The sequence below is a fragment of the Phocoena sinus genome, chromosome 1, assembly GCF_008692025.1.
Source record: "Phocoena sinus isolate mPhoSin1 chromosome 1, mPhoSin1.pri, whole genome shotgun sequence".
Classification (NCBI taxonomy): domain Eukaryota; kingdom Metazoa; phylum Chordata; class Mammalia; order Artiodactyla; family Phocoenidae; genus Phocoena; species Phocoena sinus.
Window position 1 is genome coordinate 119,038,263 of NC_045763.1, and position 26,796 is coordinate 119,065,058.

At 37.7% G+C, this 26,796-nt stretch overlaps 1 protein-coding gene and 1 pseudogene across 1 annotated transcript in view; both read left to right on the forward strand.

Annotated features, from left to right (window-relative positions):
• ATF6 (activating transcription factor 6) overlaps window positions 1-26,796 on the forward strand; it is a 218,891-nt gene that overhangs the window by 54,177 nt on the left and 137,918 nt on the right. Inside the window, exon 10 of the mRNA XM_032639744.1 lies at window positions 18,472-18,603. Within this exon, the coding sequence (XP_032495635.1) occupies window positions 18,472-18,603 (132 nt within the window). The remainder of the gene's footprint in view (window positions 1-18,471; window positions 18,604-26,796) is intronic.
• LOC116757691 lies at window positions 13,834-14,337 on the forward strand (annotated as a pseudogene).

The following is a 26,796-nucleotide window of genomic DNA, read 5'->3' on the forward strand; positions in this document are numbered from 1 at the left end:
ATAAACTACAGAATAAAACTCTGAAAGATTAACAGATACTAGAGGTAAAATAAATATGTTAAATAAAAGAGGGAATTGAAGTATGATGAAAGAACAAAAGACTATAAGAATTAATCAGGACATTTTGAAAAGGAACCTGGAAATGTGATAATTAAAAAGTTGACATTAGAAAAACAATGCACAGGTTAAAGCAAAAAATTAGGCACATTTGAAGAATGACATAGTAAATGGGAAGATGGATCTGAAGAAATTATACAGAATGTAACACAGAGAGACATAGAGATGGAAAACTTGAGAGATATTAAGAGACACTACCATAACTATGGGGTTACACTACAGGAACTTAGTAATCAAAGTAACATCACCAGTCATGAGACATACTGACATCTTGTACCTCCTGATGTGATGCACTGAAAAGGGCACAACATCACTTCTGTGACATTCTTGCCCAAATGGCATAACCTGGGTTTTACCATGAAGAAACATCAGATAAAGCCAGATTGAGGGGGACATTAAAATATTTTTGTAATCTTCAAAAGTGTCAAGGTATTAAGGAAGAAGGAAAATAACCTCAAAGAAGATTTGAGATACAGAAATGAAGAGCCAACAACAACAAAAATAATAAATGTGAATGAAACTTTTAAAAAAGTTGATGGTATAAAACATGAACAATGTCTAGTTTGTAAGGTTAAAACAAATCAAGATGGAAGTATAGTATTACCCCCTTACCCTTGGGGGATATATTCCAAGACTGCATGGATGCCTTGGAATCATGGATGGTATCGAACCCTATATATACTATGTTTTTTCTATACGTACATACCCATGATAAAGTTTAATTTATAGATTAGTCACAGTAAGAGGTTAACAACAGTAACTAGTAATAAAAAAAATTATAACAATATACTGTAATAAAAGTTATGTGAATGTGACCTCTTTCTCTCTCAAAATAGCTTATGGTACAAATTTAATGTCTTTTCTGTCTTAACTAAGCACTTATACACTGTGGCCATAACTTCTGCAGCTTGAGATGTGATGATAAAACTAGTACGAATTTCTTTTTCCTTCTTCACAATTTCATGGATAGAAGATTTGTTCTTACCGTAGATCTTAGCAACCTCAGCGTATCATTTTTTTCCTTTCCATATTAAGTAGAGAACTTTACCTTTTCACTTAAAGGAAGAACTTTACGGCTTCTCTTTGGCATATACAGATTGCCAGCATCACTACTCTTGCACTTTGGGGCCATTATTAAGTAAAATAAGGGTTACTTGAACACAAACACTGCAATACTGATACTGCGACAGTCAACCTAGTAACTGAGATGGCTGCTAAGTGACTAAACCAGTGGGATACACTAAACAAAGGGATGATTGACGTCTTGGAAGGGTGGGACTGAGCAGGACAGTGCGAGACTTCATCATGCTACTCACAATAGTGCACAATTTAAAATTTAAGAATTGTTTATTTCTGGAATTTTTCATTTAATATTTTTAGTATGTGGTTGATCACAGGTAAATGAAACCGTGGAAAGTGATACCACAGGTAAAGGGGGACTACTATAATTTCTGGACAGTAACATCAGATAAATTGTGAGGGGTGTGACTGAGCTTAAAGCACTCAAAGTTTCTGTTGTTTGGGGAGTAAGTAAAGATGATGACTATGTTTAGACTTGTTAAATTAATTGGCATTTTAAAGTTTTGAGGGGTAACATCTAACAAAATATAATTAGGATATATCATTTCAAAACCTATTAGAAGTAGTATTGTTGAATGAGGTGGACGGATTCAGTCAAAAAGATGGCATGAAGAGAGAAAGAAACAGCTAGATTATGAAAGCACAGAATATTGTAGTAGAAATGAATCTAGAATATTATCTGTAATCACAATAAATGGAAATGTACTGACTTGTGCATTTAGAAGGCAAAGATTGTCAGACTGGATGCGGGAGAAAAGCAAAATTCAACTTCATGCTGTTTATAAGAGAAACACCTAAAAGCATAAAGCTACAGAAAAGTAGAAGATCAAAGGATGGAGAAGCAAACAGTAGCCAAAAGAAAGCTGGAGTTACTCTATTAATATCAGATACATATACTTTAAGGAGAAAAGTATTATTAGACCTAGTCACTACATGCTGATTTAAAAGTATAGTTTATCAGGAAGGTATAATAATTCTAAATTAGTATGCTCCTAATAATATAGCTTGGAAACGATAACTGATGGACCTACAGGTGAAAATTGGCATTCTGCTGCCATAGTGGGAAATTTTAGCATACCTCTCTCAGTAATTGATAGACCACATAGACAAGAAAATCTGCAAGGATACAGAAGGTTTGATTATTGTCATTATTAAATTTGATCTAGTGGCTGTATGTATATATACGGCATCTATCAACACGTAGTTTTCCAACCATATATGAAAGTGTTAAAAATTACTCTGTACTAGGTCATAAAGGAAATATCAGCAAGTTTCAAAAACTACATATGGACTACATTCACTGTTAGTGCAATTAAGCTAGAAATCAATAACAAAAAGATGCAACTAAGAACTCCTATACTACTAAAAATTAAAAGGCACAGTTCTAAATAACCCATAGATCAAAGAAGTCATAATGAAATTTGGTTTTAAATTATGGTATTAAAATGCTATTTCTCAGACCTTGTAGAAAGTACCATACTGTGTGGGAAAAGCAAATTGCAGAAAAATAGGTACAGTATGATTACATTTATAGAAAGTTCAAATCAGAAAAACTGTACATTATGAATGCATGTGCATAAATGGTATAGCTATAAAGAAAAGCAGGGGAATTGTTATTACAGATTTCAAAAGTGGCGTTGAGCAAGTTCAGCTCACCCCTAGGCTGGGCTAAGTATTTCTTGGTGTTCCCAAATTATCCTGTATACATATAATAGAATATATCATATTTTACTAATTATTTGTTGGTGTATCTGTCTTCATCACTATAGACTCCTTTTTCCTTTTTTTTTTTTTTTTAATTCTTAGTGGTGCTTACTTTATTGAGATTCCACAGTTTCCCATGGACCATTCTTTTTTTTTTTGGCCTCACTGAGCAGCTTGTGGGATCTTAGTTCCCCAACGAGGGATCGAACCTGGGCCCTGGCAGTGAAAGTGCTGAGTCCTAACCACTGGACCGCCATGGAATTCCCTCCTTTTTTTTTTTTTTGAGAATAGAAGTTCTGCCTTATTCCTTTTTTTATATATTCTCAGCATCTAGCATAGTGTATGTAGTACATGGTAGATACATGTTGCACTGAATTGCAAAGAAGGTTTTTATCATGGTGACAGAGAGGGAAGGGCATTCCAGGCAGAGGCAATATTCTGAACAAATGCTTAGAGAGGTGAAAGAAGATGGCTTTTACCCACAGTAAGAAGCAGTCACAGATGGCTAGAGCTTACCTTGCTTTTAGATTGAGCTTGACGTGTTGTAGCTACTTGATAAATATTTGTTGGATGATGGTTGAGTGACTAAATGAATGAATGATTGAATGTTAATGAGCATAGAATGTATGGTGGGGAATGGTAAACAATTGGGCTGAAAGGGTAGGCTGTGTTCAGGTCACATAGGCCATCATGTTCACTCTAAAGGAGAACAGCATGAAACAGTGACTAGTGCAAGGAAATGTCATAGTGAGCACCAAGTAACGTGGTGTATGTTGTGAGTGTTGTACTGCGAAGAGGGAGATAAATGGAGAGAGTTATTATGAGGAAAGACTTCACAGAGGAGAGTAGAATTAAAGATTTATAAGGAGAGAAGGAGAGAAGGACATTCCAAGGGAAGTTTATGACACACGACAGTAACCAAGGTATAATACAGAAATGGAAAAAAAGTTGACCCCCCTCTTAAAAGAATAAAAATGGCAAAAAAAAATTTTTTTCGAGGCCTGCGTCTCTTATGACTGGTTCCATTTTCTTTTTTTTTTTAATTTAATTTAATTCAATTTTTTGTACAGCAGGTTCTTATTCGTTATCTGTTTTATACATATTAGTGTGTATATGTCAATCCCAATCTCCCGATTCATCACACCTCCCCCACCCCACCCCCCTGCTTTCCCCCCTTGGTGTCCATACGTTTGTTCTCTACATCTGTGTCTCTATTTCTGCCTTGCAAACCAGTTCATCTGTACCATTTTTCTAGATTCCACGTATCTGCGTTAATATATGGTATTTATTTTTCTCTTTCTGACTCACTTCACTCTGTATGACTGGTTCCATTTTCTTTATGTTTTTCTGATTGTACATTTTCTAAGATACCTTAATTTTCATAGCTGTTCTCTTTATCTTGTTACTACTACTTTCTGCACTATAAATGTAGTTTCTTCTAGTCATTTTTCAGACACTAAACCTTCTAACAGACGTTGAAATTGGATAGGGTACAGTATAAACGGTTATTACATTTAAATTTTATGAGGTTGAGAAAGATATTTTCTTTGTTAGGGAGAGGACTTAATCTTTAGAATTTCCTCCTCTTGGGTTCGTACTTAACTCAGTGGTCAAAGTTCATACCTGATGTTCATACCAAAGGCATGGTTTTTCATTACTTCTCTATGCTGTGCTTCTGTTTGATTTTTAAGTTTTGTTGTTGTTTTAAGTTTGCACTTCATCACTGTTTTGACATTAGGTAAGTTTAACTTGCTCCCAGGCCCCAAGGATTGATGTAAGTCTCAGACTTGAACAGATATCAAGGAAATACAGTGAGGTAGAGGAAATGAGCAGTGTTCATTTTAGACACTGGTAAAAATATTTCTTCGTGGAGGGAAGCTGAATTTATTTAAGAAATGAGGGGGAAATAAGGGAAGAAAAAGGGAAAATAGATTAATTTCGATAGAAATAAAAGAATTTCTGAAAGATTCTGTTATCAACATAAAGTTTAACCAGCAACAAACTGTTAAAAATAATTCCTTCTTTATAAAACAGGGTGATTAAGAGCTAGTTGGGAAAACATCAGTCTAAATGCCACTTGCAATTTGTTGTTTATTATCAGCTTTGTTATGTTCTGAGTTTTGTTGACTGTTGAGTATAGTAGGGCTACAGTTTTTATCATAGAGGTTTGTCTGATGTTTTGCTAATTTTCCTTTTCTCCTTAACAGTTTGGATGACTTTTTGGTAAATTCTCTCATAGTGGTTTTCAACCTTTCCTGTACATAATCACTACGAAATCTTAAAAAGAGAGCTAACTGAGCCCTACCCCAAACCTATGGAATCTAGTGAGATGGGTCTAAATCATTTATTTTTATTTTAAAAATTTATGTATTCATTTATTTTATTTTTGGCTGCACTGGGCCTTTGTTGCTGTGTGCGGGCTTTCTCTAGTTGCGGCGAGTGGGGGCTACTCTTCATTGTGGTGCGTGGGCTTCTCGTTGCGGTGGCTTTTCTTGTTGTGGAGCATGGGCTCTAGGTGCACGGGCTTCAGTAGTTGTGGCATGTGGGCTTAGTAGTTGTGGTGCACGGGCTCGGTAGTTGCAGCGCACGGGCTTAGTAGTTGCAGCGCATGGGCTTAGTTGCTCCATGGCATGTGGGATCTTCCTGGACCAGGGATTGAACCCATGTCCCCTGCATTGGCAGGCAGATTCTTAACCACTGTGCCACCAGAAAAGTCCTTAAGTCATTTATTTTTAAACAAAGTATTTTTCTTTAGGTGATCCTGAGGTATGTCCAGGGTTGAAAACTACTGTGTATAGTTTTATATTTCTTTCTATACATTGACCCCTATGGTAATTGTAAGAGCACTTATCCATTAAATTAGAAGATTTTATTAAATCTCTAGACAGACGCTTGTATAGTCATAGGTTTGTATTATATAATTGAGGAAATTTATGGACCTGTGTTTTAGACAGAACAGGAATCATAACAGAACCCTGTGAGAGGAACTTCTTCCTGGCACATAGGACTTCAGTATATAGATTCCTTTGTTACATTTTTCCCTTTCTACTATTTAAAAAGTCACTATAACCATTCTCCTTTTCTGCAAATAATAAGGCAACATCCAGAGGCGGTTTTAAATATATTAGGTGTTAAAAAAAATTAACAAGTGTTTGAAATTGATAATACTTTTCCCTTGTTTGTTCTGGTTGGGTGCTGTCCCTTCACAAGAACCAGAATCTTTACAGTTTGAGACATCAGACTTGGATGAGGAAGAGCAAATTGTACTACTTAAGGACCAGCTACTCTGTGGTTTTCTTATGAGACTATGTTATAGGGGAAAGGTAACCAGAGAGAATATGGTTTTGAATTTGAGTGGCCGGGAACTGGTTAGAAATAAAATGTCTCTAATTCCAATATTCTCCAAGTTTGTCAGCTTTTCATTATTTTTATGGGAAGAATTCTAGCTTCTTATCCTGAGATGAGCCTGTCCCCAAATCTGGCTTCAATTTTTTTTCCTTATTCAATTGCTGAGCACACTTTGCTGTATGATATCACTATTGGCTGTAAGTTAAAAGTTACTGTATAACTTAAATGTCAGACTTCAAACCACCAAGTATACATGGTTTTGTTCAGCCAGGTTTTTAAATGAAATCTAATTCAAGTTTTTGGCTAAAAGTGCTTTCCACATTTATCAAAGTGACACATAAACTGAAGAAATACATCTAAATACCAGGTGTTATTGAATCTGGGATTGCAGAGAGGTAGCAGAGCTAAGGGCAGTTCTTTTCCCAAATAGTCTAATTTACTCATGTTCTTCAAAAAAGTATCTGTGCAAAGTAATTGGTTCTCTTTTCTTCTATCCCCTGTGGATTTCATCCTTTAAAAAAATGGCTTAGAGTCTATCAGTAGTGAAGAGCTGAGTTTTGAGGGCATGGAAAATTCTGTTGATGATTTTCTTTAGTTTTGGCTTTCCTGAGTTATATATAGGGAGGCTTATGAGGAGTATCACAGTGGCTTTATCATGTATCACTTGGCTACTTCCCCCTCAGACTTGATTTGTTACAGTGAAGGGAAAAGCAGTTGAAATCAGAAACGTACATCCTTTGTTAACTTCCTCCTTTACCTTGAATAAGTCACTATGTCACTTTCAAAGATAAAAGGAGATAATGTGGTAACTTCTGCTGCTTCTGTCTTGTGAGAGGACATCAGTGAGAGACTAGGGCAGATGAGAAAACTGTCAGAGTTTAAGTTGGTTACTTTGATATTTTCTTTAGACTACAGATCTTTAACATAAAACAAGGACTAGTGGATGGTTTGTCTGAAATAGCTTTCTCAAACACTATTTTCAGTACTGAGCTGTGCAAAACATAAATAATAGAGGAATACACAGCTTTACTTTTGTAATAAGTGAAGGTCTAGCCTAATATTAAGGTAGTATAAGATAACTTTGAAACTTTTGATTTTTCAAAATATATATGTAATTATTTATTGCTTCTAGGCAGTTTGCCTTTAATGTCTTATTTTCTCCAGATTTGACCTGTTCTGTCATTTCAGTAAGCATTTGAAACATATTTTAAGGGTTATTCTACAGATTGGTTTTTTTTTTCTTTTTTTTTTTTTTTTGCGGTATGCGGGCCTGTCACTGTTGTGGCCTCTCCCGTTGCGGAGCACAGGCTCCGGACGCGCAGGCTCAGCGGCCATGGCTCACGGGCCCAGCCGCTCCGCGGCATGTGGGATCCTCCCGGACTGGAGCACGAACCCGTGTCCCCCGCATCGGCAGGCGGACTCTCAACCACTGCGCCACCAGGGAAGCCCTACAGATTGTTTTTAACAGAGTTATGGCTAGTATAGCATGAACTGTGTGTGCTGTGCATCTAGACTTCATGGTGTCTGTGTGTTGTGAACATAAGCGAGCATTGATGTCTTATGTTCTCAGGCAGTTTGTCACAATCCATGAGCTCTGAGGAGCTAATATTGGGGAATCACAGATACTCTGTATGCCTTATATGGCTTTCTATCTCAACTCTTTTACTGGAATTCTCAATAAAACCGCATTACTTGCTTTCATTTTTCCTTCTACCCCCTTTTTTTGTGTGTGATGTGAATTTGAAAATGAGAGATAAATGGAAATAAGACCGTTGGAAAAAAGAAGATGAATAAAAAAGTGAAGACAGTTTCAAAATAATCTGAGTTTGGCTGTATGTTGATACCACCTGTGCTTGGTTGGTAAAGGTAGCAGTTTTTGTGTGTTTTGTTGTGTTAAGCTTTTATTTATCAAACATTTGCTCTGCACCAAGTACTAGTCTAAGCACTTTATATAAATTAATTCCTCCTGGAACTCTAAGGTAAGTGTTATTATCTCCATTTTACAGATGAGGAAACTGAAGTCACATCTAACATTTGGCAGAGCTAGGGTTCACAGTCTGCCTTTGGAGCCCTTGTGTTAATCATTAATAGAACAACAGCGATCCATGTAGAGAAACAGTTGGTATTTACAGATAGAGGAGTTAGGACTCTATCCAATAACTTTACCCATTTTCTTAAAGCTTAAGGTTGGATGTGAAAGGAGAAAATATATATTTTATGGGTTGATGGGATTGGTGGGAATATAATAGAACAGATTGCACTCAATGTACAGGCATCTTTTTGACATTGAGAATGAGTAGAGTGCGCCTTTCTCAAGTGAGAGGATACCAAAGAGTTGTTTGCACACAAACTTTTTGTATTAAACATTGACTCATTGACTTCAGCAATTTAATAACTATAGTGTATTGGTTATTTATTGCTGTGTAGCAAACCACCCCAAAACTTAAAGGCTTAAAACAATAACAGTCAGTTACTTTGCTGAAACATCTGCAGTTTGGGAAATTCAACATCTCAGTAGAAACAGTGCTTCTTTGCTCCATGGAGTGTCAACGGGGTTGGCTCAGGGTGGAGGACCTACTTTCGAGCTGGCTTACTCATCAGGCCAGCAGGTTGGTGCTGGCCTGAGCTGGGACCTGAGCCAGGGCTATTGGCTACAGGGTCTCGATTTTTCTTCATTTGGGCCTCTCCACAAGTTGCTTGGCCTTTCTCAGAGTATAGTGGCTGGGTTCCAAGACTGATCATCGCCTGTTAGAAGAGTGCTTGCTTTATAATTGTTCACTGAATGGATGAAAGAATCTCAGGTTGTTTTCTTGCTCTTGTTGGCTCACTTGGCAAACTGCCACTGTAAAAAGTCCCTGTTTCTCCTCAGGGTCTGGTAATCCCTGGTTCTGAGAACTGCTATTTAGAGGATTAAAAAAAAAAAAAAAAAACATTTCAACTGTTGATCTATTTCTTCCTTCAGTCAAATTTCTGTTTCTAGTAAATTACGCCGATTTACTACAAGTCTGCAAAAATCATCTGTGAACCATTCAATAAACAGAGAAAAATAGCTTTTTTAAGATTTGGAGAACTCCCTTGGGAACTCCCTGTCTTTAGCCTCAGTTGCAATGAAAATTAACATAATTTCCTGTTCCTGGATCTGGAGATGGTATAATAATAAGTTTACCACCTGCTGTTCTTGAGTTGTGGGTTAGTTTTCCTAAAATAAAGATCTGGATTTTTTCTCCTGGCATGAGGCAGAATGTTACATAAAATTCATTTATTTGTTATTTAAAAAAAAAAATGAATGCCTTCTATGGGTTAAGCATTGTCCTCGAACAAAACAGGTCTCTGTACCTACAGGGACATACAGACAATAAACATAATAAGTGAAATAATAGAACAAAGGGATAAAATATAGTAGGGTAAATGGTTTTACAAGTGTGAGAGTGGTTGTTGGAATTGTAGTTTTAAATAGTGATCACTGTAAAGTAGACATTTGAACCAAGGCTTAAAGGTGATAAATAGCCATATGGATATATGGAGGAAGAGCATTCCAGACAGAGGGAACAACCAGTACAAAGGCGCTAGGGTGGAAGTGTGCTTTGCATGTTCAAGGAAAAGCAAGTGGGTCAGTGTGGTTGGACTAAAGTGAGCAAGGGGGAGAGTAGTAGGAGATGATGGCAGAGAGATACGGGGAGGGGTTAAATTTAGTGAGGCCTTGGTCATTGTAAGGATTTGGGCTTTTACCATGATAGAAATGAAGAGCCATCTGAAGGTTTTGAGCAGAGGAGTGACATAGTAATCTGACCTAGATTTTAAAGCAGTCCTTCCAGTTGCTATGTTGAGAATAGCCTGAACCTGGCAGGCAGGAAGACAAGCTGTGCCACTAACTGCTGTGTCATCTGTGGGACACATAGCACTTTCCGATTTATAAAGCATGTTCGCATCCATCGTTTCATTTGAATCTTTGAAAAACCCTGTGAAATATTTATTTTTCCTATTTTACATGTGAGGAATTGGGGGTTCAGTGAAGTTAACCGACTTTCCCAGAGCGACTCAATTGGAGAGTCTCATAGCTACACGTTGAATCCATATCTCTTGACTCCAAATTTTGTGTTCTTTCCTGTATTCCACATTAAAAGCTGAGGATTTTCATGCTCTTTCCAGCTTAAAGTGATTTCACTTTTTCATGTGCAGTTCTCAGGAAGAGGAATAGCAGCATATGGATATCTTTTGGGGATGGGAACCAGTAAGATTCTTAACTGCTGAGGTGGCTTGAACTTAAAATTGACCAACTTGTACCATAAGGAAACAGGTTTGCAAAGGGAAGAATAGATTTGGAGATTTGCCATTTTTTGTTCAGCTACTTGGTATGAAAATTGGGTATCTGAAATCATATCTTAAGGATTAAGTTGGCTTCATAAATAATCTAAAACAGTTGTTGGCTTTTAGAATTTCATAAATGAAAAAGTAAAGTAACAATTCTTATAATACTTTTTCCAGACTTTTGGGGAAATTGAAATTACTTGTGTTTTATTAATCTGTGCTTTTCAGGCCGTCACCACAGCATGAGCAAGGTTTATTGGTGTAATGATTATTTGAAGGCTTAAAACTGTTGTGATTCTTGCCGGGTAGCATGTTTCTGGTCATAGAGACTTCTATTTTTAAAAATACTTATTAGTTTATTTAAAAATACTGAATAGAATCTGATTTAAGCTAATGATGAAAAGTGATTAGATTGCCATATTAATATCATGATCTATAAACAGTTAATCATTATACTAATTCTTATTGTGACTCTGAGTCATCTCCTTGTGTTCTTGGAAATTTATTTTTCCCAAAATTAACAAAAAGGGACATTGAATGATATAAAACACTCATGCCAAGAATCTAAAAGTTCATATCAACAGTAATTTTCTCATACTCTTTTGTACATTTGGCCATTATAAGGACTGTCAAATTCCTTTCTTAATATTTGTGTTGTCCAAATTGTACTAAGAGAGTCTTGAATTCTGGCAGTAAAATAAAACTCCTTTATGTCTTTCAGATATTAAAAAAACAAGGGAAATGTAAATTTGCAGTTATTTAGATGGTTAAAATTAGTTTCTGTAGGTCATTTCATAGGTTCAAGCATATATAGTTGTTTTGAGCTGAATTGGACAGTCAGCTTCTCTGTAATTTAGCTTGAGAAATTTCATTTCACTTGAATTAATTTATTTTTTTAGAAATTTCATTTTGAGACTTTAAAAAAAATTTGCAAGGAATTGGGGACCAAATGGCAACAACAACTAAAAACAAAAAAGTGAAAAACTTTAAAAGATTCTTTCTAAAATTAATATATTGCCTTTTCAAAATACTTCCTGGCCCAATGGGTAGATAATAAAATTGAGACTTATAGACTGTTTGGATCCTTATTTTTGCCTCTTCTCTGACCCACTTCCTTGTTTAAAATGCTTTGTTGACTCTGTATAATAAAAGTGTTGTGAAGATCCTTTTTGTGGAGACCATTGAATGAGATCTGAGTGAGCCCTCAGGCTAAAAAAAGGTAAAAGTTACTAAAGTAGCTGTGGTTAAACATATATTGTCATTACACTGTGATAATCATTACTCACGTGGGCAGTGGGAAAAAATAGTGATCACTTATGAGCCAAACCAATCAACATTAAAACTGACTCCTAGGAAGTGTAGCTACTAAGTGATTATAGCACAGTCCAGTTACAGATGGAATAACCTGAACTGATAGTTAAACTCAAGGCATTTGCTTGTAACAGTCACAAATTGTGAATCAAAATGCCAGTTTTCACAGTGGTAATAAAAATCATGAAAAGAACAATGATTAGTAGAAGAGCTCTTTGAAAACTTCCAAGTACTAATGATTGTAAACTCTTGTAATTTACTCCATAAATCATCCATAAACCACATAAATCATTTTTTTAAAAAAAGTATTTATTTATTTTTGGCTGAGTTGGGTTTTTGTTGCTGTGCGTGCGTGGACTTTCTCTAGTTGCGGTGAGCGGGGACTGCACTGCCGTTGCGGTGCGCGGGCTTCTCACTGCAGTGGCTTCTCTTGTTGCGGAGCATGGGCTCTAGGCGCGCGGGCTTCAGTAGTTGAGGCGCGTGGGCTTCAGTAGTTGTGGCTCGCGGGCTCTAGAGCACAGGCACAGTAGTTGTGGCGCATGGGCTTAGTTGCTTCGCGGCATGTGGGATCTTCTCAGACCAGGGATCAAACCCGTGTCCTCTGCATTAATAGGCAGATTCTTAACCACTGCGCCACCAGGGAAGCCCACATAAATCATTTTTGATTGTGTCCTTCCACATCCCTCTCGTCTGACTTCCCCATCCTTTTCCCCAAACTGTCCACTTCTGTTGGATTTATTGTGAACAATGTGTAACTTTTAGGGAATTGAGGTAGGAAAGATGTTATGAGAAACAAGATTAGTTAAAACAGTGGCTCTCAAACATTGGCGTATATCAGATTGTTAGGCACTGCTCCCAGAGCTCTTGGGTGAGTAGGTCTGGAATGGGGCCGGAGAGTTTGCATTTCTAACCAGTTATCAGGTGATGCTAATGCTGCTGGTCCAGGTACCACACCCTGAGAATCACTGTGCTAGGGGAAGGTGCATTCTGATCCAGAGGAACTAACAAAGTGTGTTAATTGCTAGTTGACAGTAGGATTCAAGAAAGGAAAAGTACAGAAACTACTCCTAGAAGCCATAGCAGCCACTTTGACTTGGCAGTTAACTATGAGAGCCTTGTAAACAGCTTTAAGATCCCTAGCCAGGAAGTAGGAAAGCAGAGGAACCGTTCTAGTAATCTGCTGTTTTTCTGGCAGTGGTAACCATCAAGTAGTCTAGATGAATAGGAGACAAATGTAATAGCAGTTTTTAAAAGAAAGAAGGTAGATTTTCCCCATTAGAGCAGGGAATTTAATATTGTTCATAGGGAAGATTTTGATATAGAAAGGGATATGTTAACTGGGAGCCACAATTAAAACAAGAACAGAACATACCAGTTTTGTTTATTTTATTGAATAAATTGCTAGACTTAATGATAATGTGGCAGACAGGGCCATCCATAAATAATCTAGCCTTGCATTATGGTTAGTCTCCTTTCTTTTCCTTCTCTCTCTGAGATGATCCCTTTCTCACTGTGCTTGCACATGCACATGTCCACTTACATACCCTCTTCTGCTTTACTTGCAATTCCCCAAGCAAAACATACTCTCTTATGACTGTGTCCTTTTTCATATAGTAGTCTATCTACATGAAATGCCTTCTCACTCACATCCTCCTTTCCACCCGTTTATTTACTGCTTGTATTTTAAGATAAATTCATGATCCTCTTGGTAAAGATCAAACGCCCTAGCTATATGCTTCTGTAACATTTGGCATTAACCGCTGTTATGCTGCTAATCCCTCTATTATCTTTTGTCTGTATCACTCTTCCCCCCACCATACACACACACACACACACACACACACACACACACACAGTATTTGATTTTTATCTTTGAGTCTTTAGCATCAAATATTATTCCTGGAACATAATAGGTATCTAGTACATGTTGAATAAATGAGTGAATCAGTCATTCTGGCTGCGAACATGGCGCTGCGAGTGGTGTGGAGCGTGCGGGCCGCGCGGTCGGCAGCCTGCGCGCCATCTCTGCGCCCAACGTGCCCTGCCCGCCGCGGCCCTGGGGACTGTGGGCGGTCGCCGGCCCCGTTCTGCTGTCGGGTCGTTAATTCACAGACAAACATGAATGGGTAACAACAGAAAACGATGTTGGAACAGTGGGAATTAGCAATTTTGCACAGGAAGCTTTGGGAGATGTTGTTTACTGTAGTCTGCCTGAAGTTGGGACAAAATTGAACAAAAGAGGAATTTGGTGCTTTGGACAGTGTGAAAGCTGCTAGTGAACTCTATTCTCCTCTATCAGGAGAAGTAACTGAAATTAATGAAGCTCTAGCAGAAAATCCAGGACTTGTCAACAAATCTTGTTATGAAGACGGTTGGCTGATCAAGATGACACTCAGTAACCCTTCAGAACTAGATGAACTAATGAGTGAAGAAGCCTATGAGAAATACATAAAATCTATTGAGGAGTGAAAATGGAACCGCTAAATAAACTAGTTTGAAACAACTTAAAAAAAAATCAGTCATTTTGGGAAATGTCAACATAATGCAGTGATGATGTTCTAATCCTGGACCCAATTTGTTAATTTGTTAATTACTCAGAGCACTTACATTTCTGACACCAATTCCAACGTATGTTTTTCCACACCACCAAACAGTTCTCCCTAAGAGTTCTGATCACCCAGTTCCAACGTGTGGGGAGGTTTTTCCCATACCACCAAGCAATTCTCAGACACTAGCTGGGTGTCCTACAATTAAACTTAATTCTGACACAGACAGTGTGGAGATAGTGTCAAATCCCACAGGTTAAGTGCTCAGTCCTACAAGAGTTACCCTACACCCCCTTCAGGCATCAATCGCTAATCCAAGTTGTCACCTGTGCTTCTGGCTAACGGGCTATAGATCAGAGGTTCCCATGACCTCAGGTTCAATTAATTTGCTATAGTGGCTCACAGAAGTCAGAGAAACATTTTACTTACAAGAGTACCTGTTTATTATAAAGAGATATAACTCAGGAACAGCCAAATGGAAAAGCTGCATAGGGCAAGGTATAGGGGAATGGACAGGGAACTTCCATGCCCTCTTCAAGCTCACCACTGTCCCTGGATCTTCACCAACCCAGATGCTCCCTGAATCCCTTCCTTTTGCGTTTTAATGGAGGCTTCATGACAGAGACAGATTGATTAAGTCATTGGCCATTGGTGATTGAGCTCAATCTCTAGCTCCTTTCCCCTCCCTGGAGTTGGGGGGTGGTGGGTGGGACTGAAAGTTCCAACTCTCTATTCTGATGGTTCTCTCTATCCTTAGGTAAGCTAGGGCCTTCCAGCTCACCTCATTGACATAGCAAAAGGCACCTTTATGGGTCTTATCGCTTGGGAAATTCCAAGGGTTTTAGGAGCTCTGTGCCAGGAAAAATGTTGTGACCAAATATATATTTCTTTTTATAAACTACCATATCACAGCATGACTTGGGCAAACTGTTTAAACTCTTTGAGCCTCAACTTTCTTTGAGTTTTCATTCCTTAGTACATAGTAGGTGCTCAAAACACGGTTGCTGCTGTCATACTGTATTTGCATCTTAGAAGAATGTTTAACAGTCTTGTAATATCTCTGTAGTCAAGACAGGGAATTTTGGTCTAGGATATATTACAATTAATTCGTAAGTGGTTTAACTTATGTTTTTACAAACTTGGAAGGCACTCCCTAGGAGCATGCTGGAGGGCTCAATTTCTTGGCTCTGTTCTTTTCGATATCTTAATAACAACTCAGTTGAGGATGTTGATGGCATGTTGTTCCTTGCTTAGAAGGAGAATTTCTTTTGCTAATTAGGATTCTAAAAGTTCTTGAATGATATTTTAAGAGGAATTTGATGTAAATTATTCAGCTGGATCAAAAAGCTCAATTATATAACTTCAGAATTGGAAGTGAGAGAGGAGAGGAAAGGAAGGGAAGGTAATAGTCCAAAATCAGTTTGTGAGAACAGTTGGAGTTTTAATTATACCAGCCTCAATATAGAGTATGATGTAACTGCTAAAAAAGTCTACCTGATATTAAGTATATTGGTGGAAGAAGAATATTTAGAACATGGGAAGGACTTATCCCGTTCCATCCTATAATGGTCATACTACCTCAGAAGTGTTGTGGCCAGTTCTGGGCCCATCTCTGAGAAGCATATTGAGAGGGGAGTGACCAAATATGCTGAAGGGACCTAAGACTGTACTATAAAGAGGAACGTATGGAAGAAACTAAAGCTTTGAAAAAGAAAGCCTGGAGTGAGGGGCGGGGGATGTTAGGTGTCTTTGGACATTGGAAGAAGGCTTGCTTAGACTTGTTCTGAATAGCCACAGAGTCCAGAACTAGTACCAAGACTGGTAGTACTAGTTAAAGCATTTCTAGTTTAAAAAAAAAAAAAAGAGGACCCTATTGAAGTGAATCCCAGGGAGGGACAACCCAGAATTTGCTCCCCTCCCAAACACCGTTCCTTCCCAGGAGCTTTAGCTCAACACTGTCCAATGGAAATAAAACGTGGGTGGGCCGCATACGCAATTCTTAAATAGTTAGGGTGACAGAGCTTTTCCTAGGGATTGGCGGGGTTGAGGGAGTACTTCCACCAAACAGGAATGTTACTATGTGGATATTTCACTAATGCAATGGAGGGGTGGGCCAGTAGGGGGTGAATTAATTGAGATGCTGTAAACTGGCGGGAAAGTTCTTAACTTTGATTTTGTTTACTGCATACTTTCCTAAGTAAAAATTTTAGCATTACACTTGAAAGGATTAAAAAGTAAACACTTTTCAAAAACATAAGTTTCAAAAAGAAAAAATATATTCTGCAGTTGTCATCACATTCTTCATTTGGCTTCCTGACAAAATTGTTTTGTTTACTGCTTATCTCATGTTTTCTAAAATACTCACCAAACTAAGTTTTCCTGAGTTTACTTGGACATTCCATTAGGCCTCTTACCTCGTTTGCAGAAGGGTTTATACTGTTTGTGACCACTCAGGTAAATACTCTGTCTGAAAAATACAATTGTAACAAAATGTAGCCTCAGTTGTAGCAAAATTAAATTTTGTACAATGATCATAATTTGGTGGTATACTTTTGAAGAGTTTGTACTATGCCAGAGTGCCACAGCATACCTGTGAGAACCACTGGAAGGCAGTGATTCTGGAGGTAAAGAATTGAGGAGAATAGGGAACATAATAAGATACCAGAAAAAGAGTCTAGAGGGATGTACCTGCTTTTTGCTTCCACCTAACATCCCTTTCCCCAAATTTGGAGGCAAATTACTAAACCCCAAAGAACTCCTTTTCTCTTAGAATCACAGGACCCTTAACTGTGACGTTCTTGTCAGCCTTATTTTCCTCCTCTACTTCATCCCTCTAAATAGAATCTGGTATCCCTTCTTTTGTGCTTCTCCAGGGAAATTCCCTTTGTGTTGAATTCCAAGAAGATTGTGACTAGTGTAAGTTATATGTGTGGCACTGTAAAATTAAACACACACACAAGATATCTTATTGATGAGCCAAATTTCTAAGTCCTTGATTAATGAGCTAAAAGTGTTGGGACTTCCCTGGTGGCACAGTGGTTAGGAATCCGCCTGCCAATGCAGGGAACTCGGGTTTGTGCCCTGGTCCGGGAAGATTCCCACATGCCGTGGAGCAACTAAGCCCATGCGCCACAACTACTGAGCCTGCGCTCTAGAGCCCGCAAGCCGCAACTAGTGAGCCTACGTGCCATAACTACTGAAGCCTGTGCGCCTAGAGCCCATGTTCCACAACAAGAGAAGCCACGACAATGAGAAGCCCGCGCACCTTAACGAAGAGTAGCCCCCGCTCACCGCAACTAGAGAAAGCCCACGCACAGCAACGAAGACCCAACACAGCCATAAATAAATGAATGAATGAATGAATAATAGTGTTAAATAACTATTGCAGTATTTGATTGATATTGATATACATATGTTTGCCCCAAATACATGAAGAAGGAATTAGGGAGAGTGGGGAGAAAGAATTAAGTAGGAAACTTTCATAGGCATTTAAAGAAATTTCTGTTAGCTTTATTTGATAGCCTGCCTTCTGGGATTGCAAAAATCTAAAGAATTTGGCTGTTGTTAAAAAGAAAAATTCCCATTTCATTCGAAGTATTTCCTCATTGAAAATAATCAGTTTGCAGCATCTAAGACTTCTTATTCCAGTTATTATCTGAGTTTAGAATTTGTTTATATGTACCTATTTCTACTTTTTATATACCTGTTTCTACTATATATATATATATATATATATACACACACACACACACACACACACATAACATAATTATAGTTTTTAAAGCATATAGAATACTGACTTTGTCTAAACAGGTTATAAATAAGGTACTTCTATACTTATAAAAATTATTTTCAAAATTATTTTTCATATATGTACAGGGTGACAAGCTAGGGATTTGACCATATCAGTAAGCTGTTTTGACTTGCTTCTATGCCTCGTGTTCTTGCTGTGTGTATAGAGCTACAAAAGAATTTTGATTTGCTTCAGAGCTACACGTAGGATGCATATGTATGACATTTTTATTTCAATTATTTCTTAACATTTTAAAATTTTCAGTGTGTTGGAACGAGATTCCAGGAGAATGAATCCTGGTGTGAACCCTACAAATCAAAGGAGGCATCTTCTAGGATTTTCTGCTAAAGAGGAGCAAGACACATCAGATGGTATCGTCCAGAAAAACAGCTACAGGTTAGATTTACATCTAAATTGTTTATACACAATTTTAACTAGTAGAACAAATGAGTTACAAGGACATTCATTAAATTTACTCTTAAGATCAGTTCTAAGAATAAATATACTTTTTAAAAGCTGTCCCAGTTTCAGAATTCTTATAGAGATGTGACCTTAAAAATCTCAGTTTGTGTGCACTAATATACAAATTGAAACGCATATAATATATACATATTATATTGTATATAATGTCTTTAATATAGTTATTTTATCTATCATATGTTTATACATATAATGTATTTAATATTTGTTACTGTATCATCTGTGATAGATATGATTTGGTGGAATGATATGGTTGAACCTGTTTGTAGTCATTAGATAAAATCATTTATACTTGTTTATTGTGATTTTTGTTGAATCTCTTTCCCTTGTTATAATTTAATTCTGTCTTGGTAAATTTCCATATAGCTTCTCAATAGTAAAAGACTTAACTCTATGAAAATACAATTTCTATGTTATGTCAACTAGAAGAAGGTTATAGTGGACCTTTTCAGACCTGTATACTTCTTGATAAACATTTCCCTTTGTTATTTGTAATTGTTATTAGAGCCAAATGGAGCTAGGTCCTTGACTAACAAGGCAAAGGGAGGTCATAGTGTGGCAACTGTGGCACAGAATAATGCTTGAAAATCATTAAAGATTTGTTTACTCTTAACTAAGGTTTTACAGGCCAAAGGCCATAGGGGAATCATTCTCCTGATTTTTACTTTGTTACACCCATACCATTTAATGAGATTATTACCATAGTCCTTCAGGCTTGTCTTCATTTAGTCTTCCTGGAAAAAATGCTAGTATTCATTTTTTTTTTTTAGGAAGCTGCAGTGTGCAAAGTACTATGCTAGATGTGGCAGAGGATCCAAAGAATTATATGGTAGTGACTGTAATGCAACATAGAATGTGATAGATGCCATGATGTTGGAAAACCTAACATTTCCTGCCTTTTTTTTTAAGTGCCCAAATTAGCCATGCTTCTGAAATACTGATCTTAGTGATCATATAAGAGTGTCCCTGAATATTGCTAGAGTTTAATAGAATTTTTAATTTGCCAAATAATTTTTCCAAGTTTGCCCTACATGTCCCGTAATTTTGAGTTCTGTTGTTGTCTACGTGAGATCCAGCAAAGGTTACATTTTTAATAGCCAGTTTTTGGATGTGTGAGAGTTGAGACTGTGCCACTTAGGTTGTATAGCTTGTTACTAAAAATGGAATGAGATTAGACACGTAATTAGAAATTACGGTTCAGGTAAGCTTGACAGGAATATTACTTATTTTGCACTAACTACAATAAATAGAAGCCTTCACTTATTATATGTCCATGTTAGAGTAAGGTAATATGGTGGTTCCCGGAAAGCACAGTACACTGATGGTACTAGTTCAAACTAGAGGTCTGGATGGCTTTTAGGCTGTAATTTATCAGCTCTCAAAGTAGTGCATGAAATGCAACCCATCTCTCTGTCCCTGACCCCAGAGTCACCACTGCCTGTGCATAATCTGGGTTACTGGTCTTAGTAAAAAATGGATGTGATTATCGATTCTTGTAAAGGTTACGTGTAAGTCTCTTGAAATATCTAAGGTTATTATTGAGGCACTTGGGAGATTTAGGTGTTGGTCCATTATTTGATGTTCTTTCTTTTATTATTGTAAATACTGAATAACAGATACGAAAAACATGTTTGTGAAACATTTGAAAGCACCGAGTATGAATTTGTTTTAAACTGAACTTTTGGTGGTTTATTTACACTCAGCCATGACATTTGTATTTTTTTTTTAATGCAGCTTATTTTATGTTATGTTTCATTTTTTAGGAGAGTTACGAGAACTGGTTCAAATAAAAAAGTAGATTCTTTTTATTTATATATATATATTTTGCGGTATGCGGGCCTCTCACTGTTGTGGCCTCTGCCTTTCCGGAGCATAGGCTCGGGCTGCGCAGGCTCTGCGGCCATGGCTCGTGGGCCCAGCCGCTTCGCGGCATGTGGGATCTTCCCGGACCGGGGCACAAACCCGTGTCCCCTGCATCGGCAGGTGGACTCTCAACCACTGCGCCACCAGGGAAGCCCAGGAGTAGATTCTTAATGTTGTAATTTATAATATTGCATTTGCCTTTTATTTAATAATTAACTGCGTATATTTTTTCAGTCTTAGAAATGTGTGGTATATAAGTAATATGACCATATAGTTTGTCAACCGAACTGAGGCACTTATAAGAATGAAAGGTGGTGCTAATAATATTTATGTCAGGACGTCAGGCATAAATCAGGACTGTCTTAGATAAAGGGAAAAGGATAGTCACCCTACACATAAGGCATCAGCCAGAACCTGTAGTCCAGGAATTCTCAGTAACTCTAGCTCCTTAATACTGTCCTTCACGTTAGTGATTTATTTGTTGAAATTTTTTCTATTGGTATGGAATGGTTTGCAGGCAGCCTAGAACCCTGACCATCTCAGGACTAGTGTGGATCTAATTGCCTCCAGATTGCATGTTGGCTTAGGTTCTCCCTTTTCTTTCCCCTTCAACTCCACCCAGTCCCTTTCCTGGTATTTTTCCTATCAGATTTTTTTTTTTTTTCCAAAGAATATTTTTGGCTGATAGAACAAAGCCAGTCAGCACAGATGTGCGGAAATCATTACTAGAGTTTATCACATGGAAATAAAATTATAAATCAGAATTATATTTTCAATAGTAGTTTTAGACTTTTCTGATGGACTTAAGCATTTGTATTTTAGACCTGATTTTTTTTTTTTTTTTTTTTTTTTTGCGGTACGCAGGCCTCTCACTGCTGTGGCCTGTCCCATTGCGGAGCACAGGCTCTGGACGCGCAGGCTCAGCGGCCATGGCTCACGGGCCTAGCCGCTCCACGGCATGTGGGATCTTCCCAGACCGGGGCACGAACCCGTGTCCCCTGCATCAGCATGTGGACTCTCAACCACTGCGCCACCAGGGAAGCCCAGGCCTGATTTTTAAAATAACAAGTATGTGACAGATCTTTGTTCTTGACAGTTTTTTTTTTTTTTTTTTTTTTTTTTTAGTGTGGCAAACAGCTTTTTCTTATAAGCATTCAGAATTTACCAAGTGCTAGGCAGAGTTTTTTTTTTCTTCTCCCTCAGCAGCTAGTTTAGGCTGATTTCCTTTTGTGTGTGCAGTCATTATTTATGTACCACCATCTCTGTTTTATTTCAAATAACCCTATCAGGCAGAAGAAAGGACATCAAGAATGTTTCTGGTGCAACCTGTGGGGAAGAATCATCTATATACCCTCAGCTGTTGCTTTTTTCCCTTTGTATGTGGCATACATAGAAGTCTCTGACTTTTATCTTGAAGTTAGTTTTCCACTCTGCCAAAATTATTTTTGTCAAGGGGGCCAGTGAATTCAGCACTGTCAAATTCAGTGAAAACTTGTTTTCATCTCACTTGACCTTTCCTCAGAACTTGGCTGTGTAGATCACTCCTCCTTGAAGCATTCTCCTTTTGTATTGCTACATTTTTAGTTTCCTCTTTTTTCATCGGCTCTGTTTCATCTTTGTAGGCTCCTCCGCTATCCAAATCTTAAGGCTTGGAACTGTAAACTTTTTTGTCTTCTTTCTGCCATAATTTAGCACACAATCCATTTCTATATATCCTGATGACTCTTGAATTTATGTTTCCCGTCCAGACTTCTGAGTCTCCAGAGTCATATATCCAGTAGTTTCCTTGAATTCTCTTTTAACATTTCAAACTTAACACCTGCACAGTGAAACTCGAGGTCCTTCTCCATTTTCTGTTTCCACCCACTTGTCTACAATAGGCTTCTTTTTTTTCCTATTTTTTTAACATCTTTATTGGACTATAATTGCTTTACAATGGTGTGTTAGTTTCTGCTTTATAACAAAGTGAATCAGCTATACATTTATCCCCATATCTCTTCCCTCTTGCATCTTCCTCCCTCCCACCCTCCCTATCCCACCCCTCTAGGTGGCCACAAAGCACCGAGCTGATCTCCCTGTGCTATGTGTCTGCTTCCCTCTAGCTATTTGTTTTACACTTGGTAGTGTACATATGTCCATGCCACTTTCACTTCATCCCAGCTTACCCTTCCCCCTCCCCGTGTCCTCAACTCGTTCTCTACATCTGCGTCTTTATTCCTGTCCGGCCCCTAGGTTCTTCATGACCATTTTTAATTTTTTTTTTTAGATTTCATATATATGTGTTAGCATACAGTATTTATTTTTCTCTTTCTAACTTACTTCACTCTGTATGACAGTCTCTAGGTCCATCCACCTCACTACAAATAACTCAATTTCATTTCTTTTTATGGCTGAGTAATATTCCACTGGATATATATGCCACATCTTCTTTACCCATTCATCTGTCAGTGGACACTTAGGTTGCTTCCATGTCCTGGCTTTTGTAAATAGAGCTGCAGTGAACATTGTGGTACATGACTCTTTTTGAATTATGGTTTTCTCAGGGTATATGCCCATTAGTGGGATTGCTGGGTCGTCTGGTAGTTCTATTTTAAATTTTTTAAGGAACCTCCATACTGTTCTCCATAGTGGCTGTATCAATTTACGTTCCCACCAACAGTGCAAGAGGGTTCCCTTTTTTCCACACCCTTTCCAGCATTTCTTATTTGTAGATTTTTTGATGGTGGCCATTCTGACTGGTGTGAGGTGATACCTCATTGTAGTTTTGATTTGCATTTCTCTAATGATTGGTGATGTTGAGCATCCTTTCATGTGTTTGTTGGCAATCTGTATATCTTCCTTGGAGAAATGTCTGTTTAGGTCTTCTGCCCATTTTTGGATTGGGATGTTTGTTTTTTTCATATTGAGCTGCATGAGCTGCTTGTAAATTTTGGAGATTAATCCTTTGTCAGTTGCTTCATTTGCAAATGTTTTCTCCCATTCTGAGGGTTGTCTTTTTGTCTTGATTATGGTTTCCTTTGCTGTGCAAAAGCTTTGAAGTTTCATTAGGTCCCACTGGTTTGTTTTTATTTCCATTTCTCTAGGAGGTGGGTCAAAAAGGATCTGTGATTTATGTCATAGAGTGTTCTGCCTTTTTTTAAAAATAATTTTTATTTTTTTTACCTTTTTAAAAAAATGTTTTTTACAGCTTTGTTGGAGTATAATTGCTTTACAATGGTGTGCTAGTTTCTGCTTTATAACAAAGTGAATCAGTTATACATATACATATGTTCCCATATCTCTTCCCTCTTGCGTCTCCCTCCCTCCCACCCTCCCTATCCCACCCCTCTAGGTGGTCACAAAGCACCGAGCTGATCTCCCTGTGCTATGTGGCTGCTTCCCACTAGCTATCTATTTTACGTTTGGTAGTGTATATATGTCCATGCCTCTCTCTCACTTTGTCACAGCTCACCCTTCTCCCTCCCCATATCCTCAAGTCCGTTCTCCAGTAGGTCTGTGTCTTTATTCCTCTCTTACTCCTAGGTTCTTCATGACATTTTTTTCCTTAAATTCCATATATATGTGTTAGCATATGGTATTTGTCTTTCTCTTTCTGAATTACTTCACTCTGTATGACAGACTCTAGGTCTATCCACCTCATTACAAGTAGCTCAATTTCGTTTCTTTTTAGGGCTGAGTAATATTCCATTGTATATATGTGCCACATCTTCTTTATCCATTCATCAGATGATGGACACTTAGGTTGTTTATCTCCTGGATATTGTAAATAGAGCTGCAATGAACATTTTGGTACATGACTCTTTTTGAATTCTGGTTTTCTCAGGGTATATGCCCAGTAGTGGGATTGCTGGGTCATATGGTAGTTCTATTTGTAGTTTTTTAAGGAACCTCCATACTGTTCTCCATAGTGGCTGTACCAATTCACATTCCAACCAGCAGTGCAAGAGTATTCCCTTTTCTCCACACCCTCTCCAGCATTTATTGTTTCTAGATTTTTTGATGATGGCCATTATGACTGGTGTGAGATAATATCTCATTGTAGTTTTGATTTGCATTTCTCTAATGATTAATGATGTTGAGCATTCTTTCATGTGTTTGTTGGCAGTCTGTATATCTTCTTTGGAGAAATGTCTGTTTAGGTCTTCTGCCCATTTTTGCATTGGGTTGTTTGTTTTTTTGTTATTGAGCTGCATGAGCTGCTTGTAAATTTTGGAGATTAATCCTTTGTCAGTTGCTTCATTTGCAAATATTTTCTCCCATTCTAAGGGTTGTCTTTTGGTCTTGTTTATGGTTTCCTTTGCTGTGCAAAAGCTTTGAAGTTTCATTAGGTCCCATTTGTTTATTTTTGTTTTTATTTCAATTTCTCTGGGAGGTGGGTCATAAAGGATCTTGCTGTGATTTATGTCATAGAGTGTTCCGCCTATGTTTTCCTCTAAGAGTTTGATAGTTTCTGGCCTTACATTTAGGTCTTTAATCCATTTTGAGCTTATTTTTGTGTATGGTGTTAGGGAGTGTATCATTTCATTCTTTTACATGTAGCTGTCCTGTTATCCCAGCACCATTTATTGAAGACGCTGTCTTTTCTCCATTGTATATTCTTGCCTCCTTTATAAAATATAAGGTGACCATATATGCATGGGTTTATCTCTGGGCTTTATGGCCTGTTCCATTGATACATATTTCTGTTTCTGTGCCAGTACCATACTGTCTTGATTACTGTACCTTTGTAGTATAGACTGAAGTCTGGGAGCCTGATTCCTCCAGCTCCATTTTTCTTTCTCAAGATTGCCTTGGCTATTCGGGGTCTTTTGTGTTTCCATACAAATTGTGAAATTTTTTGTTCTAGTTCTGTGAAAAATGCCAATGGTAGTTTGACAGGGATTACATTGAATCTGTAGATTGCTTTGGGTAGTATAGTCATTTTCACAATGTTGATTCTTCCAATCCAAGAACTTGGTATATCTCTCCATCTGTTAGTATCATCTTTAATTTCTTTCATCAGTGTCTTATAGTTTTCTGCATACAAGTGTTTTGTCTCCTTAGGTAGGTTTATTCCTAGGTATTTTATTGTTTTTGCTGCAATGGTAAATGGGAGTGTTTCCTTAATTTCTCTTTCAGATTTTTCATCATTAGTGTATAGGAATGCAAGAGATTTCTGTGCATTAATTTTGTATCCTGGTACTTTACCAAATTCATTGATTAGCTCTAGTAGTCTTCTGGTAGCATCTTTAGGATTTTCTCTGTATAGTATCACGTCATCTGCAAAGAGTTACAGCTTTACTTCTTTTTTTCTGATTTGGATTCCTTTTATTTCTTTTTCTTCTCTGATTGCTGTGGCTACAACTTCCAAAACTATGTTGAATAATAGTGGTGAGAGTGGACACTCTTGTCTTGTTCCTGATCTTAGAGGAAATGGTTTAAGTTTTTCACCATTGAGGATGATGTTGGCTGTGGGTTTGTCATATATGGCCTTTATTATGTTGAGGAAAGTTCCCTCTGTGCCTGCTTTCTGGAGGGTTTTTATCATAGATGGGTGTTGAATTTTGTTGAAAGCTTTTTCTGCATCTATTGAGATGATCATATGGTTTTTCTCCTTCAGTTTGTTAATATGGTTTATCACATTGATTGATATGCGTATATTAAAGAATCCTTGCATTCCTGGGATAACCCCACTTGATGTGTATGATCCTTTTATTTTATTTTTAAATTTCTTTTAACACCTTTATTGGAGTATAATGGCTTTACAATGATGTGTTAGTTTCTGCTTTATAACAAAGTGAATCAGCTATACATATACATTTATCCCTGTATCTCTTCCCTCTTGTGTCTCTCTCCCTCCCACCCTCCCTATCCCACCCCTCTAGGTGGTCACAGAGCACCGAGCTGATCTCCCTGTGCTATGCGACTGCTTCCCACTAGCTATCTATTTTACATTTGGTAGTGTTTATATTTCCATGCCACTCTCCTACTTTGTCCCAGCTTACCCTTCCCACTCCCCATATCCACAAGTCCATTCTCTTGTAGGTCTGCGTCTTTATTCCCATCCTGCCCCTAGGTTCTTCATGACCATTTTTTAAACTTTTAGATTCCATATATATGTGTTAACATATGGTATTTGTTTTTATCTTTCTTACTTACTTCACTTTGTATGACAGACTCTAGGTCCTTCCACCTCACTACAAATAACTCAATTTCGTTTCTTTTTATGGCTGAGTAATATTCCATTGTATATATGTACCACATCTT